The following is a 17,927-nucleotide window of genomic DNA, read 5'->3' as shown; positions in this document are numbered from 1 at the left end:
GTGGACTGTTCATTTCTACAAGGTCACAGCATGAGGAGTCACATTGGGCCCAGGCTTAAGCCTTTATACTGAGAACATTCAGGACATGGGGGTTCTGCTTTGTTTGCTTCTAATCCCATTACTTCAGAGGTGATTAACTGCTTTTAGTGCCATGGATTAGGGAGAACACTACTTAATACACAGCATCAAAAACTTCTGGACGATACTACTTATACTCTGCTCTCTAGTGTTTGCTAACTTTAATCCACTAAAGCTACTATATTTTACTGAGAAACATGTTACTTAATATAAATGTCAAAAACTGCCAAACTTGTCACCTACTTAGTAAGGGTTTTTGCTCTAATTGTGCTTTCTCTGTCGGGAAGTCGTGTTATGGGTTACATATTTAGCATTATTGTTAACAGTAGTAGTGTTATAAGAATACATTACAATATACAGAGATGATCTTGGGCTCCTAAAAGACCCAAATCTATTACTCAAGATTGGTTAGTTATCATCTTTTACCTCTTTAGCACTCATAAGACAGTAAGATAGAATGGTCCCAGTACCTTTCAAGGTTCAAAGTGGTTTTGCATGTACTTCATGAGAAAACTCAACAGCAGCTGGTACTGGATTCCAAGAGGGAAGTACATGGATGGATTGAGTGGTCTCTTCAGAAGTCCAGAGAGGAGAGTTAACAGGGATCTAAACACATCCTTGCTTAGAGTTATTTACATAATTACAATGCTGGAGCTGTGTTGTAGCACAAATTGTGAGTGTGGGAATCTCACCAATGCCCTAGAAACACAAAGCTCATCTTCTGTGGCCTGTTATTCTCTTGTCCATTCATTTCCAAACTTCACACACCGCTGAGATGCTACTGACGCACTGCAAGGGGGCAACTTGGACAAAGTTCAATCCAAGTATCCCATCCTTTCATAGAGGCTCCCTGAGACGCATGGCAGGGAACTTCTCTTTCCACATCACCCAAGTCCTCTTTTCAACCTTTGCATTGCAATGAAGTGGTTTTCTTAAAGGGATCCCAAGGAGGCTCCAGGAGTGTAAATAATCCCCAAACCTGCCAGTTACAGGAAGCTGTCCTCCACCAGGTCTGAGGAGTCTATGCCAATGTCATCCATCATGTCGATGTCCTCAATGGTCTCATCCTCTCTCTTGATGAAGGTGGAACTGCTGGAACCAGTCTCGATGGCACTCTCTTCTGAGGTCTGCGAGCTGATGGGATTGGAAAGCAAAGGCTAAGGTCATGAACAGACTGACTACGCGCTACACGGACTGAATTTCCAAGGTGGCTGCCCAAGGCAAAGGGACTCTTTGTACTGGTCCTTTCCTATTGAAACACATGCAGCCAAACATGGCAAGTTTGTCATTGAGCCAGCCAGCCACTCATCACCCATTGCTGCACAGGACCAAAACAAAACCAAGACACAGCCATCTTTATAACTCAACTTGCAAGGCTGGAGAGATGACTCAGAGGTTAAGAGCACTGACTGCTCTTCCAGAGGTCCTGAGTTCAATTCCCAGCAACCACATGGTGGCTCACAACCATCCGTTATGAGATCTGATGCCCTCTTCTGGTGTGCAGATATATATATATATATATCTGCAGACATATACATATATATAGAAGCAGAATGTTGTATACACAATAAATAAATAAATTCTAAAAAAAAATAAATAACTCAGCTTGCCTTCTTCCCTGACACAGGTGTTTTGTGGAAGTGGCTAACAAGATATAACAGTGTCTACTTTCCCTACACATCCTATCAGGGAAGAGAGTAAACAACAGCCAATCAAAAGGCACTGGGAAAGAAAACAAAGGGAGGATGGAGCCCCACATCTCCCTCACTCCCCTGCCATGCTCCTTCTCTTCTCACCCACCCAGCCCTCTGAGTCTGAAGACAAGAAAAAAGGTTTCCTTTTTGCACCTATAAAATGACATAGCAGAAGCCTCCCAACATGGCTGCCTAAACAAGACCTGAATAAAAACACCACCTATAGACATGTTAATGTGTAAGGAGAAAAACTCAACAGCCTCAACTCTAGACAAAGAATTACAGACAGCTAAAGAATATTGAGATCAGAGAAATGGTCTTCCCCAGAGAGGAGCACACCAGTTGGTTATCCAAATGGTCAGCCCTGAAAACATACACATGCATTATACAGACTGAGCAGGATGTATTTATATACTTAGGTGAATATAACTACACACAATTATAATCTCAAAAAATAAAATACATATAATAAGTTTTAAGAGATTTCTCTGAAACATAAATAAAATTAAACAGTGCTAAAACTGACATACGGCAATGGTTAACAATGTGCCTGCTGAGATGATTGAATATGATAGCAATCTAATAACCGTGAACATAAAAAAAGCCCAATAAATATTAACAGGTATTATTCAAACTGGTATCTGAATTTTAATAAAGCCTGAGTATTAAATGAAACCTGAGAACAGTTGTTAGTTTCCTTTTCTCTTTTCTTTCAGTACTGGGGGGTTGACTCTATGGCCTCAAACATACTCAATATGAATTCTACATCACCAACTCTAACCTTCTTTAACAATTAACTTTCTTACATGTGGTCTTATTCTTATGACATGAATGGCCGGTCTTATTCTTAGCAAGTGTATGCCAGAATACTAGGAGTGAAGTATCTTTTTGTTTCCTACTTAGCTTTGAGTGAAAAATAAGAGAGGGGGGTGGGGAGGGAGGGAGGGGAGAGAGGGAGAGGAAAAGAGAGAGAGAGAAAGAGAGAGAGTGTATGTGTGTGTAATGGTACATGTGACACCAAGCTGCATAAAGTAAACGAGAAAAAATGTGTCACCCTAATTGACAGGTGTAGTCTCACAATATTCTTGTGTAATAAACATTTTTTAAACAAAAGTTTTCAGGTATACAATCCCTAAGGTCACCAGCCTGCCCAAACTCTCCACTGTCTTCTACTCTCTGAATTCTTGGTGTCTTTTTTTGTATTCTGCCTTGTATCACTATCTGCCTTGTCCTTGTGTGTCTTTTCACCCAAAATTCATGATCATCTGCTAGTGGATGGGAGGACCATGGCTTCTTCCCCACTATAGGTGGCCGCCCTGTGCTTCACACAAAGAGAAGGTGAAGACAGTCCACCAGAGGAAGAAAGGACAGACAGACAGGGTGAGGCCTGTGAATCAGCAGTTTGAAGCTCCTCCTCTGGTAATTCTGAACTGTTCCCGAGGCTAAGGACTATTGATGGAGCATCCCAACCCTGTCTCTCTCAGTATTGTCCTCAGCTCCTGACTGCCTAAGACCTCAGAGGATGGGCTATCTGTAGTCATCACAGCTTTGGTGCCACAATGATCTAAGAACTCTGATCAGAAATTGTTCACCAGAGACGCACTCACTTGGGGGTGAAAAGACACCCCAGAATCATGTGGGACCCTGGAACTCTCCACCTTGTTGCCTGAGCAACAGTACACATCCCTGATGACTTCAGTCTCACATGAGCCCTCCCTTCTAGGCTAGCACAGAAGAAGGTGGGCAAATACCCCCAGTTACCTGTGTCTGTTCCTCTTGCCCAGGTCTTCCTCCTCTGGAACAGGGTCAATGTCTGGCAGGGGGATAATGTAGCCACTGTCTGCACTCAGTCTCTGTTCATCCAGGCCACCTTCCCAGTCCTTCAGCTTGTCATCTTCATTTTTGTAAGTGACACCAATGTACGAGTTCTCAGAGTCCACGCGCATTCGTGCCACGGCCGGATGGTCACTCTTTAGGAAGTCCAGGTGAATCTTTTCATAACTCTGAAAGGATTCATTTATTACATTTAAGCAAGTGTTACTGACAAACTGTAAGATGAATACAGACATTCAGAACACATGATTTACATGTATATATTTCTATAAGGACAACTGAGGGTGGTCATGTATTAACCATCACCAGAAATGTAAGACATGAAAGAGGAGCAAACCAGTGGCACAGGCCTCCTGATAAGACTGCAGACACAAAGGCTCACACAGGGCATGTAGAAACTGCCAGAAGCATCGTTCCCAGCATCCTCCCGATCCCTCAGTGCTGGGGAAGTCTGACTTCTGGTGTGAAAACTCCTCTTTTCCCTTTGTGTGAGGGTGTGAGGGGGTAATTTTTGTTGGTTATAACAATGGGTTGCACTTTGTTTTCACTCATTCTTCTCCCTCAATAACCTGTTTTATGCTCGTTTTCCCTCTGGCTGATTCCCTTCCTTCCTCCAGATAGGTCTTTCTGCTTTTATATCATGTATATTTCATTACTCTCTACCCCCGCCCTGCCACCACCAAAGGCAGAGGAAGGAGGATTTCTGTGAGTTCTACCTAACAAGTACCCTGTCAGCCAGAGATACAAAGAGAGACCCTGTCTCAAAAACAAACAGATAAATAAAATGAAGAAAGGAAGGAAGGAATAAAGCTTTTGTGAGGCAAAGAAGACAATCACAAAAATGAAGAGAAAACCTAAAGAATGGGCGAAAAGCTCTGCCAAATACACATCAATCAATGGATTAGTATGTAGGATATATAAAGAACTTCAAAACTTAAATACCCCCCAAAAATCATCCAATCACTAAGTGGACTAATAAACAGAATATTTAGCTTTCAAAAGAATAAATACAAACAGCCAATAAATACTTGGAAAAGTATTTAATATCTTCAGCCATCAGAGAAAAGTAAAGCCACTCAACCTAGTCAGAGTGGTTATCATCAAGAAAGTAAATGAAAACAAATACTGACTTGTTGTATTGATGGAAGTTAGTATGGAGATCTCTCAAAAAACAAACCAAGCAGGGAGGTGATGGCACACACCTTTAATCTGAGAACTAAAGAGACAGAGGCAGGCGTATCTCTGAGTTGGAGACCGGCCTGGTCTACAGAGTGAGTTCCAAGACAGCCAGGGCTACACAGAGAAACCCTGTTTCAAAAAACAAACAAAACAAAAGCCAAACAAACAAACAAACAAACACCAAAAGTAAGTTGGGCATAGTGACTCACACCTTTAATCCCAGGATTCTAGAGGCAGAAGTGATGGATCTCTGTGAGTTTGAGTCCAGACTGGTCTACATAGTGACTTCCAAGACAGCCAGAGATACACAGAGAGACCCGGTCTCAAAAGACAAAAAGCAAGCAAACTAAAACTAAAAGCAGAATTACCCTATGACCTAGCTATACACCTCTAGCATACATAAATCAACACATCACAGAGAGTCTTGCTATTCGTGTATAGCGTGGACCATCCACAACAGACAGAAATGGAAAGCCCCTACTTTCAGCAGCAGTTCTTCCTCTTCCACCAACAGAGAATCTTCCGCTACCTGCTCCCTGCATCACTGATGAGAGGTGCAACATGTGCTAAAGCAATCAAGACTGGCACACTGAACTTTCAGCTCCGGGGCAAGCTACTCATGTTGCTGCCTCTCAAGAAGAAAGAGAAATGGGTCAGTCTGCAGCGCCTAGTCTGAGATGTGATTCATTACACTCGAGTGCCTGGCTCCCTTCTCAAGGCCTCGGCAGAAAATTGCTCCATTCATTTGAAGCTCCTGCGTGGGTCCATGAAATTACATTTGTTCCTTTGAACAATGCTTTTTGTGCTGCGGAAAACCAGCTGGAGTCACAGATAACAGCTGGGATTGTCCCTTCCAGTCAGCTGGTAAAAGCCAGTTTCGAATGAATTTAAGGACGTCCAAATGAGCAGCAATTTAATGGCCTCAGATGTCCTGAGAGTTCTAGCTGCACTGCAGCTTCAGATACTCAAATGTCTGGAGAATGAAGTGCCTACAGGTGTCGAGCATGTAAGATGAAAAGGAGCCCTATGGGAAGTGAGGGTGTCTTCATTCATCATTGCTACCCGGGTCCTGTAGAGCACTCTACCCATACAGCCATGGTCACAGGATCACACAATCTGTGTCCTCCTTTGAAAGTGTTCCCTTCAAACAGTGCTGAACAGCACTGCTTGCTGGCATAACTGCCAGCTATTCTCTCCTCCTTGTCCACATCCTCCCACCCACCGTCACGGGCTCAAACTGACCTTTTTATATTGTCCAGGCAGCAGATTCTCTACTATCTCACTCAGGTGGTAGAAGGAGGGTCTCTTTTCAGGTTCACTGTTCCAGCACTGCACCATAATCTCATAGCTGCAAAGGCAGAACTCAGAGTGAGCATGGCAGTATGTTTGTATGTCAGCCACCCCACAGACCCTGGAGCGTGGGCACCAGCCTACAGGTGGGGAGGGAACTTACACTTCACTGGTGGCATGATCAGGCTTGGCCATCCGGTATCCACTCTTGATCTTATTGTAGAAAGTAGAATCAACCATCATGCCAGGGTAGGGTGTGCCACCTAAGAGCCAAAAAAGATGACTGATGACTAAGGGCTTCTACTTGTACCACACTCCTTTCATCCTGAAGCCCTGATGTCCCCATTCTTCCAAAGAACTTGTAGGTTGGCATCTCCTAGACTATGGAGGACTGCTCTGACTTGACAGAGGAGTGTTGCTTGATCAAGTCCAAGCATCTTTGGTAAAAGTATACAACTTTAGAAAAAAATCACTACTGAATTTAATAGTGTTTCTAACTATTAGATCTATATTTACATAGTCAAAAGGCGAGGAGGTATTCTAAGTCACTAAAGTTAAGAATGTCATTTTTTTTCTTGTCTGTTTGTTTGTATGTTTGTTTATTTTGAGACAGGATTTCTCTATGTAACAGCCCTGGCTGTCCTGGAATTCACTCTGTAGACCAGGCTGCCCTCATAGAGATCCACCTGCCTCTACCTCCCGAGTACTGAGATTAAAGGCATGCCCCACCACACCCAGCACAAGAATGCCATTTTCATCACAAATGTTCAAACAATTACAGCCCGATTCAAAGCTGGGACCTGAAATGTAGATAAGCCACTGTTTTAAGGGAGTACCCGTCTTCAGGAATGGAGCTCGGGGAGGAATAGCGGTGCACTGAGCACACAGTCAAGGCCAGGTCAAGTTTGACTTCCTGTCTGAAGCTTCTACTCCAAGACTCCTTTCTCCTTCCCATGAGCCCACATTACAGCTTACAGGGTTTACCTATAACTGTGTAGCCCATATGTCCCCAAAGGTCACAGTCATCTCTCATCATTCGCTTACAACCCTCCCCTGGCAGCAGGCGCCTGACTTGTCCAGACCCTGGTGACAAGTGATCAATGTGAAGGAGGTTTATCTCCTCAAGATGGGGAGCTACACCCGCTTCCTGGCCTCATCACCTTTCACCTGGGCCTCATTCACCATGGAGTAAAGGAAAGGAAACTATCAGTGAACTATCTAGCCAGGAGTCCAAAATGAAAAGGCAGATGTCATCAGAAGCCCTTTCTGTGGGGGTAAATCACTGTGACACAACCCAGGAGAGAAAAAGGGCAGTGGCCAGGGGTGAAGAAACATCCCCCAAAGATTGCTCTGGGTCTTACTCAGCCTACATCAGACATGATAAGGGCAGACTTGTGGAGTGAAACAGGTGCAGTGTGAATGGTTGACACTGCGTGTGTCATCCCAGATGCTGGCATCCCAGACCCAAGGCAGACACATAACCCTTCAGAATAAGCCAAACTAGCAGAACAGTTAAGCCCATACCAAGGGAAAAGATTTCCCAGAGCAAAATGCCGTAAGACCAGACGTCACTCAGTGTGGTATAGAGGTTGTCAAAGATGCTCTCAGGAGCCATCCACTTCACGGGCAGGAAAGTCTGTGGAGAAGGAGAGAGGAAATTAACTCACAGGCTACCCTCTGATGTCTGCAGAAGAAGAAACAGAAAAGGCTTCCCCGGGCTGTGAGTAATGCCTTAAAGATCCTGCCTGCATCATGTTTCTCATGAGTCTATTCTTCACTGGCAACTAGGAATGTTGTGTATGTATATGTAGGCATGCAGGTGCTTGGGGGGTGTGTGTGTGTGTGTGTGTGTGTGTGTGTGTGTGTGTGTGTGTGTGTGTGTGTAGGCCAAAGGCCTCCTGTTCTTCAGGATACAGTCTACCCATAGGTTTGTTTGTAAGACGACCTCACACCAGCCTGGGACTCACCAATTCAGCTAGGCTGCCTAGCTGAATTTCCACCTCCCCAGCACTGGGATTACAAGCACCAGCCCTTAAGTCTGACTTTTTACATGAATTCTGGAGATCAAACTCAGGTATGGCTGCTTCCACAGCAAGCACTTCACTAACTGTATCATCTCCCTAGTCCACTGTATAGATTCTTAATAATAATAACAAACAAGGAATATCAATGTCCCTTCTTATCTCTTCTGAAGGAATAATACCCTAAAAACATTTAACTTTCAATTTACCAACAGTGCGACCTTTGACCACACCAGTCCCCCTGTTTTCAGGTAACCCTAAGAACAAAACTAAAAACAGATAGCTACCTGTATACAAATGACAACTTCCAAACTCTAAGACATAAGTGGTTATTTTCCACCATCAAAAACACAGAGATGTGTCTCTTTTGCAAAGCTGGTCCAAACTTCAGGTGAAATAGTAAGTCTAGACAGATACATAACGAAGCATCCTTCAGACTAGCATCCTTTAGCACACCCAAAATTCTAAGAAAACAGCAGCAACCATTCATAACCTTAGGTGAGAAATCATTTTCACCCAAGTTTACCAACTTGTTCAAGGTGCCTGGGAAGGGCCACAGCTATGGTCATGGGCATGAGTCATGAGTCTGAGGCACAGACATGGACAGAGGCCACTGTCCTGCCTAAGCAGACTCTTTGGCCTGTGAGCTGTCTTACACCAGTGGAATAAAGTGACATATAATCATACCTCCCGGTGTCAGATGTGTCCTAAAGTACTCATGTGCTTACAGGTTGAAGGGATGGAGAAGGTGGGTCAAGTAGATAATGAAACTATCTTTAAAGAAACCGAACCCTCCTATTAACTCCAGCAGTCTTAATCTTCTAAAGCGTAAACTTGCCTCTTGGAAAGCTAATAAGAACTTCGGCACTAAAGATCTCCCTGGAAATGCATGTTTGCATACGCATACATACTTGACTTATTGGGAGTTAACACTTACTGGGTGTGTCTAACTGGTTCTTTGTTTTTAATTTTACATGAATGGGCATTTTGCCTTCAATGTCTGCACACCACATGCATGCCTAGAGCACATGAAAGCCAAAAAAAAGGCATCAGATCCCCAGATCTGCAGTTATTATAGGCAGTTGTGAGCTGTCATGTGAGGTCTGGGAATTGAACCCAGATCCTCAGGAGGAACAGCAAGTGTTCTTCTTAACCAATGAGCCATCTCTCCAGCTCCTGCTGGGTGCTCCTACATGTCAAGTACTGTCTATAGCACTTTACATGAATTACCTAAATTATTCCCTGGTAGCAATTTAGGAAATGGGTAATGCTCCTGAGAAATTAAGGCATGAGATAGACAATAAACTTGGCCAAATACCAGCCCTGTTACGGGGTGGAGCTGATACCAGGGTGTCTGTTAAGCCAAAGCTTTCCCTAATAAGACCTCTGGGGCCAACTAATGAACCTTGTGAACCTATTTCAAAACTATGACTCCTGAATTAAGAAACACAACAACTTCAGAGGTTAAAGGGGTTGGGGACAAACAGTGAGGGTGGAGGGAACGTACACTGCCTTTTGACACGTAGTTGGAATCGTGCATGATGTCTCTGGCCAGGCCAAAGTCACAGATCTTTACAATTTTCCCTTGTGCCAGAAGTACGTTGCGGGCAGCCAGGTCCCGGTGGACGCACTATATGGGAAAGAAAGAAACCGCTTGAGAATGGCTCTTGCTGAGGCCAAGTAGCAGCACTCCTGCAAGATGGCCCACTCCATGGTGGCATTTGTAGGGTGCCCTGGCAAGAAAAACTTGCCTCCCTCCCAATCCTGACTCCTCCCGAGGAATGAAGGATACTGAAGGAAGGTAAACACCCAGTGATGTCAGACTTCCAGCCAGTTTGGGGAGACTAGGAAGAGGTAGTATTTACTCCTTACTACTCTTAGCTCTTCATCCCAGCATTTCTTTCCATGTCCCCTCCCTCTGAATCCATGGCTGGGTCTGAAGAGGTCTCTGTGACTTGAACTTACATTTTTGGAAGCCAAAAATTCCATTCCTCGGGCAACTTGATAGGTGAAGCTCAATAAATCCAGCAAAGTAAGACCCTCGGAGTCATCATCAGAAAGGAGGTTTTTGTCTCCTGAGTCTGTGGGAAAGGAATCAAATGTGTTGGTGTTGGCTAAAAACATGGGGCCCCCAGCACCCTGACACCCCCTGGTCTGGCAGCTTGCAGAAGTTTGTCCAAAGATTTCCTCCAAAAGCTTTTCCCATAGTTTCTAGACTTCACAGGATGCAGAAACTATGCAAAGGAGGCTGTGGGTGTGGCTCAGTGGCAGAGAATTTGCCCAGCATGCATGAAGCACGCATTTCAACCCCCAGCACTGTAAAAAATAGAAAGAAGAAATAATAGCTCTTCCTTCCAAAAGAAATATATACAGGTTGAGCATTCCTGACCCAAAATCATGAATCTAAAATGCTTCAAACATCCAAAACTTATTTAGCACCAATGTGATGGCAAAAGTAGAAATTCCCATGCCAGACTTCATGTGACAGATCACAGTCAAAACACAAGCACACTAAAAAAAAATATTGTATAAAATAACTGTCAGCTATGTGTCTGAGGTGTGTATGAAACAGATATGAATTTCTATTTAGATTTGGCTCCCAACCCCTAAGATATCTCATTATGTATATGTAAATATTCCCAAATCTGAAAAAAAAAAAATTCAAAACACATTCTGTTCCAAGCACTTCAGAAAAGAGATACCCAGCCTGCATGCACAAACACATACCTGGGGGGCAGACAGTCACATGCATAATGATTAGTCAAACCAATCTCCTCCACAGATTCTTACACACAGACGTCTGTTTGCCCTTGAATTTCATTTTGCCCCTAGTCACAATCACCACAGCCATCTTGTAGATTCACACACACACACACACACACACACACACACAGAGAGAGAGAGAGAGAGAGAGAGAGAGAGAGAGAGAGAGAGAGAGAGAGAGAGAGAAATCGTCTGTGGCAAACTTGAGGTTTGCTTTATTTCCTTTTTACTTTGTGTATACTTTGCCAGCCAAATCAAATAACCAAACAGACCAGGCGGCCATCTTAAAGGATGGTGCCCACGACGAGGCACCGAGCTCCCCTTGTAACTTGTCCACTTTCCCCTATTCATCCCATCTGGAAGGGCCCCAGATATTTCGAGGAAAGCAATCTAGGCCAGCAGTTCACAGTCCTTCTTGACGATTTTCAGGCCAGTGATGAGCGGCTTCAGCCATTCATATTTTTTCCAGCCAGCTACGGGTAGGCCAGAAAACCGTGGTCTGCCTGCCAGCAGGACCCAGGCCGAGCATGACTCAGGCCCACCAGCTCTGCCCGGGAAGCAATGTAAACTATTTTTAACCATATGCGAGTGGAAAGGAAGCACTGCTTCCAATAGCTCTCATCATGTAAACTTTAAGACATGTTTGGAAGTTTACCCATTTGGCAATGGGAAGTAAATGGAACTGCAGATATGGAAAACACTGCTGCATATTGGCTTTTACAAAACAAGCACTTATTTTCTCGGGGACTGTACCTTCAGTGTAAGAACCCTGAAAGCATTCAGAGCTCATTAGAGATTTTTTTAATTTCAAAACAATCTCCATGACAGCTGAACAGTTTTGCAGCAGCTGATGAGCAGCTCCAACCCACAAAAGCGGCATCACAAAACATCAGGCTCATGTAGACACTGCTCACTTTGAGTGAGTGGTTAAGCGAGACCCCTAGAGTGGCCACCCCAGAGCAGGCATGGGGTGGTCCATCTGGCGTGGCATCACCACGTGGCACCCTGGAGTTGACAAACGAATTTATCCCCACCACATACGCTTCTGTTTTCAAAGCAGAAGGGACCGCTTTCAAACAACAGTCAGTAGAAATACTTGTCAGAAAATGTAACCTCAAACTCACTACTCTCCAGTTACCAACACAAATTGTATGTTAGGAAAGCTAAAAGCAAGGATTATCGCACACACATAAAAAGAAAAAAAAAAAGAAAAAAAAAACATGAAGAAACATTGTAAGATTGCCAACTTTCAGTTTGGCCATGGGGGGAAAAAACAAAAAACATCAATTATCACCACTTTCATTTTTTAACAAAAGACATGTTAACAAGAAAAGATCATTATAACAAGATGAATTATTTATTTAAAGCAACTACATTTCAAGTTTAAAAAATGGATTACATATCTGTCTTCGTTCTTTATTTTTATCTTCACAATACTATATACTCTTTTTTTTTTTCAGTGCTAGAGAATGAACTGTGTACACACCAGACAAGCAATATACCATTGAGCTATATCACTAATCCTGTTGTTATTCTGCTCACTCACAGACTACAAATCTACAAAAGACATCTAGGCCCAGCTGAACAGACCTGCACTTAGGGATCACACGTCTGACAGATGTACCCCTCATCCCAGTTCCCCTTCCTCTGAGTGTCACATCAAACCACAGAGAGATCACATTTGCCAGAAAGAGCACTTTTACCTAGCATAGATTTCTTCTTATAGGAAGCTGGCCGATCATACAGCGATCTCTGGATGTCAGAGTATTTAGAGACTTCTTTCCTTTCGAGCATGGGGACATACTGTGTGGTATCAGCTTGCTTCATGTCCATGTAGTCACCATTGTTTTCAAAAGATAAAATCACATAACTGCAAAAAAAAGAAAAGAAAAAGAAATTTCACCCTGAGTGGCCTCTAATTCAGTCACTCAGTAGACGACACGCTAATGTGGGTACCTACAGAGTGCCATTAACTGAGAGAGGTGTCAGGGTCTCAGGGATGAGCATACACAATCACCATGTGCACACAGTGCATGGGGTGGTCCAGGCAGACAGATGAACATTAATCAGTCACAAATGCCCGAGGCATCTCAAGCCCAGGCGCACTGGGAAGGAAGGATGATTTTGATGACGTGGCAGGAATATGCCCATCTGGGAGGAAGCAAACACTTCTCTAAAGAGTCTGTAAAATCAATACTGTTTACATGGAAGGGAAACACTATAGGGTAAGCTGGGCTCCACAAATGGTAGCTGCCATGATTCTTCATGTTTTACTTCTCTGTCCTCAGTGTAAGTAGCAGAGACATCCCCCAAGAGCTACAGGGAAGTCGAGGTCTACATTCCCATAAACACACAAAATGCTCTGGTTCTGGTACACTGCAGGGTTGAAAAGTTCATGACAGTAAGGACAATTCAGCGTTGTCCTCTGTTGATTCAGTAGCCATGTGGCCATGCAGCTCAGACAGACAATTCCTTTGACTCAATAAACAGAGCATCCATTTGGGGTCCATTAAGTAACTTAATAGCAAGGGAGGTCCTTGGACTTTCTGATCCTATAGAACCTCACATACATAGGCTTTACAGCCTTGGAAGTTTTAGCAGTGGAGATAAGTGAGTATCACTGGCCCAAGTTCAGCAAGGACCAACAGCTCAAGCCTGGAGATCCTCTAAAAGCTCCTTGCAATGCACAAATCTAGATATCCCTGGCCAGAGCTGCATTTATGTGTCCTGAGGAATCACATACAAAATAGAGAAACACTTTCAGGAGGACCTCAGCCCCCACTATCACTCAAACCTATCAGTATAGCCATCCCATGTAATGACCTAGTCCCGAACACCTGCAGCTATGAATCCATCCATGCTGACATGGATGGCTAGGTAGGCTCTAAGCCTTGTGGCCTCTGTTGCTGGCCAAGAATCTGTCAGAACAGGCTTTTTTGCCTTTTATGATGCTGTGACAAGGACACAGTGGGCTCCCTTCTTACTTACCTCCTTGTACTGTCGTCGGCAGGATTCAATCCAAAGATGTCCAGCTCTTTCTTTGGCTTCTCTGGGTGCCGGCTCATGAAGCTATCTCGATTCTTATGCAAATAGTTGACCAAATCACCATAGAAGCAGTACTCAGTAATGATGTAAATGGGACCTGTAGGGACCAAATGCAGTCAAGTATAAAAAACGAGGAGCAAAAAGAAGCCTTAACACTCAGAACCAATGAACTTTCAAAGAGTCTAGACAACCAGTGGGCTCCATTTATGAGCTTTATACTCATGTTTGGGGTGCAGAGACGGGAATGTGTGCCTGAGGCTGGGTTAACACAGCCATGAGTGTTCCCAGCACACCCCCACTCCGGGTCAGGGAGCCTACCTGACTTGGTGCAGGCTCCCAGCAAGTTCACGATGTTCAAGTGTGGTCCCAAGTGGGTCATTATCTTCAGCTCAGACATGAGAGCTTGCTTTTCACTGGATCTTGCTGTAGCTGTTGGAGTAAAGGAGATTGCAGTTCAACTGTACTACCTACTCCTGGTTCTCAGACAAACACATCTAACATTGTGACTCAGTGATATTTCTTTACCAAGGGTCTCAAAGAAGAGTCCTAGATGGTCCTTAGTCTAGACTCTAATGAGTGTGTGTGTGTGTGCGCGCGCTCTTGCTGGTACAAATACGCACAGAAGCCAGAGATTGATATCAGGATATCTTTTTCAACTATTTCCCAATCTTATATTTTGAGACAGGGTCTCTCACTAAATTGAGCACTTGTCAGGTTGACTAACCTAGCTGGCCAGTTAGCTTCCAAAATCTACCTGTCTCCTCCTGCCTCCCTACAGTGTTAGTTTATGGCAGCATACCACCACTTCCAGCTTCCTATATGGATGCTGAGAGATCAGAACTCAAATCCTCATGTTGGCACAGAAAGCACTTTACCCCTTGAGCCATTTCCCAGCCCCATAGTCCCTAGTCTTTATGTTAAAAAAAAGTCACTAGAAATGAATCATCTGATTTTTAACAATGAGTGACAAAAGCAAGAGAAACCTAATGAGAGAGAAAAAACAAAAACCTAAATCCACATAAGATTTAGAATCTGAAGAATCACAACATGATATTAAATTTACTGCCAAGTCACTTGATATTTGCAAGTTCAAAGCACCCCTGGGAAGACATACTTACGTTTAAGCATCTTTACTGCCACCTTCATAACAGGCTGGGACCGGCTTAATCCATAGGCTGTGCCTTCAACCACTTTCCCAAATGCACCAGATCCTAAGATCCGACCTGTGGGCAAACAGAGCCATCAACGCTAGCCCCAGGTCCCCCACTTTACTAGCGGAGGCCAGTGTACAAGGGTTTACAGCTGGGTGGGTGTTTTTCCTGAATATTGAGTAAGCCTAATTATTCCTCCAAGTCATCATGTCAAAAAAGAATTGAGCCCACAGGGAAGGAAATTAGTGTAATTGCTTTTGTCAAATAACATTTGCAATGGAAAGGAAAACACAGACAAGAGAAAGGCAAGCTTAGCCATCCCTGGTGTGAACATGGGTTCCCGCCAGGCCCTGGGCTCCTGTGCACTCGCCTCCATGGCTTCCACCCAAACCCCCTGGTTCTCCATCCTTCTGCTTCTCTCATGCAGACAGAGGCAAACTTTGCACTAACAAATCCTTAACCACTGGAAATCCTCAGTATTCCAAATGCTACTGTTTCTGAGGAACACCCAAACAAAAACTTGGACTCATCGTCTTTGTCATGAAGGAAGAAGGTCCCTGGACCAGAGGCTGTGTGTGCCAGCCCAGCCCTTCTTTGTGTAGAGAGACCAATAATAATAATAATAAATAAAATAAAAATAAAAAATCAAAGCTGCTGTCTGCACTCTTAAAGAGACCATGGTCTGGGTGGGGGTGGGGGAAACTTTCAGGAAGCCAGTCTGACCATGGACGGCCCAGGCAGAAAAAGACACCACAAGTGGACATACCCTTTCTTCCAGTCTGTGCCTCTGGCATCCATTCCTGGAAAGGTTTTGTTCTTCCAACAAGTTGGGCTTGCCCAAGGGGCCAAGAACAAAGTGATAAACAGCAGGGGTTTTGCCTGTCCCAGCCCCAGGGTTATTACTTTTAACTTCTCTAAGCACTGTACCCCTTGGGGAAGCATGGTGGGAAATACAATAAAGAAGCATAGGTACAAGTGAAGCCGCCTCCCTTGCTGACAGTTTGATGACTGTTTAAGATCTCAGCTTGGCTGTGCTTTGGAATGAGACAGACAGATAATACAAAACCACATTTGAATTTGGAGAGCCCCTTGATTGTGACATAACCTGTAGGTCTAAATTCATTTTGCCTCGGTCTGGTTTTTATTTATTTAGAATGTGACTACAAAACTCATCGGGACTTCATTTTTTTGGTTCCAACCCAGGATTGAAATCTTTGAAATGTTTGACAAACTGTCTTGATTTTTATGTTTCACTCTAAACTAAGTGTGTGTGTGTGTGTGTGTGTGTGTGTGTGTGTGTGTGTGTGTGTGTGTGTAGACAGGAGAGAGTTGATTCAGGGTTCTTGAGACCGGATCTCATGTAGCTCAGACTGGTTTCAAACTCTGTATGTAGCTGAGAATGGCCTTGAACTCCCAATCCTCCTGCCTCACTGGGATTACAGTCGTGCACCACAACACTAGCATGTGCCTTTATATTCTACATTACATATATATAAAGAAAAATATGCAGATTATATCATACTGAGTTATCTTACTTCTCAGCTAGTCCTTTTTAATCACAGAAGTTCACTTCATTTTCCATCTTTGGAAAATCATTCCACTGATACAATTAAGAGTTCCTTTCCTTTTGGTATTTTGATACAAGGTCTCATGTAGCCCAGGCTAGCCTGCAACACACTACATACCTCAGATGATACTGAACTCATGATTTTTCTGCCTCCACCGTCCTATAGGTATTCACTACCTATAGGTCTAACTCTCTATAGATATATATAATCACGCCCAGTTAATTCTACCCTTTTTCAGTTCTGGGAATAGAATCTGGGGCCTCACATAGGCTAGACAGCTTCTGAACCTTGACTCCCCCTTCTCAGGCCTAATGAGCTTTATGTTCAAGATGTCTATGTAGCCCAGGCTCACCTTGAACTCACAGTCCTCCTCCTTCAGCCTCCTTAGTGCTGACCTGAAGAGTGTGAGCCGCCACACCCAGCTCTGTGAGCAAATTTCCTACCAGACAGAGTTCAAGTCCCTAATTCTTCTCCAGGCCTATAATTAGCAAAGCTGGGTGGGTAATACTGGAGGCCTGGGAGGTTTGCCCTACAGGAACTTACCAAGCACTAGTCCATCCCTCGGGAATTCCCATCTGGAGTCGTAAGGCAGCTGCATTGGATCCACATAAATATATTCGTGTCCATCGGGGCTGATAGACTCAATGACCCTCCAGCGAATTTCATAGCGTGGCTTCTGTAAAGACCAGGGCAGGTAACTGGTGAATTATCAGTCTTAAGGCACCCAAGCTTCACTGCAGAATCAAAGTGACTAGACCTGGGAAGGTCTAAATTGGTTCACCACACATGTACCTAACACAGTCCACCATACATGTATGTAACATAGTCCACCACACAAGTATCTAACACAGTCATCCACCACACATATATATAACATGGTCATTCACCACACATGTATCTAACACAATTATCCATCACACATGTATGTAACATAGTCCACCACACATGTATCTAACAGTCATCCATCACACATGTGTCTAACACAGTCATCCATCACACATGTATCTAACATAGTCCACAGTCATCCATCACACATGTATCTAACATAGTCCACCACACATGTATCTATACACATTTATGTAGCATGATTGTTCACCACATATGTATCTAACATACTCCACCACACCATGTAAATTACCAAGCCCCTTCTCTGGACCAAACACTGAAAGAGGCAGCTGTTCTTGTTCTAATGGCTCCAAAGACTCACCTGCTTCCAAATGACAACCAGGACAATGAGAGAAACGATGACAATCACCAACAGTACCAACACTGCAGCCGCCACCGTGAGTTCAGAACGCAGGGCTG

At 43.9% G+C, this 17,927-nt stretch overlaps 1 protein-coding gene across 1 annotated transcript in view; it reads right to left on the bottom strand.

The window, feature by feature from the left end:
- Positions 1 to 1,064: 1,064 nt before the first annotated feature.
- Pdgfra (platelet derived growth factor receptor alpha) overlaps positions 1,065 to 17,927 on the bottom strand; it is a 38,483-nt gene continuing 21,620 nt past the window's right edge. Inside the window, 13 exon segments of the mRNA NM_001260516.1 lie at positions 1,065 to 1,212; positions 3,534 to 3,775; positions 6,027 to 6,132; positions 6,238 to 6,337; positions 7,599 to 7,710; positions 9,603 to 9,725; positions 10,061 to 10,176; positions 12,562 to 12,728; positions 13,847 to 14,000; positions 14,222 to 14,332; positions 15,022 to 15,126; positions 17,166 to 17,298; positions 17,830 to 17,924. Of these exon segments, the coding sequence (NP_001247445.1) occupies positions 1,065 to 1,212; positions 3,534 to 3,775; positions 6,027 to 6,132; positions 6,238 to 6,337; positions 7,599 to 7,710; positions 9,603 to 9,725; positions 10,061 to 10,176; positions 12,562 to 12,728; positions 13,847 to 14,000; positions 14,222 to 14,332; positions 15,022 to 15,126; positions 17,166 to 17,298; positions 17,830 to 17,924 (1,712 nt within the window).

This window comes from Cricetulus griseus (genome assembly GCF_003668045.3).
Source record: "Cricetulus griseus strain 17A/GY chromosome 1 unlocalized genomic scaffold, alternate assembly CriGri-PICRH-1.0 chr1_1, whole genome shotgun sequence".
NCBI lineage: Eukaryota > Metazoa > Chordata > Mammalia > Rodentia > Cricetidae > Cricetulus > Cricetulus griseus.
The sequence above is the reverse complement of the archived record's forward strand: the minus strand, read 5'-3'. Positions and strand labels throughout refer to the sequence as shown.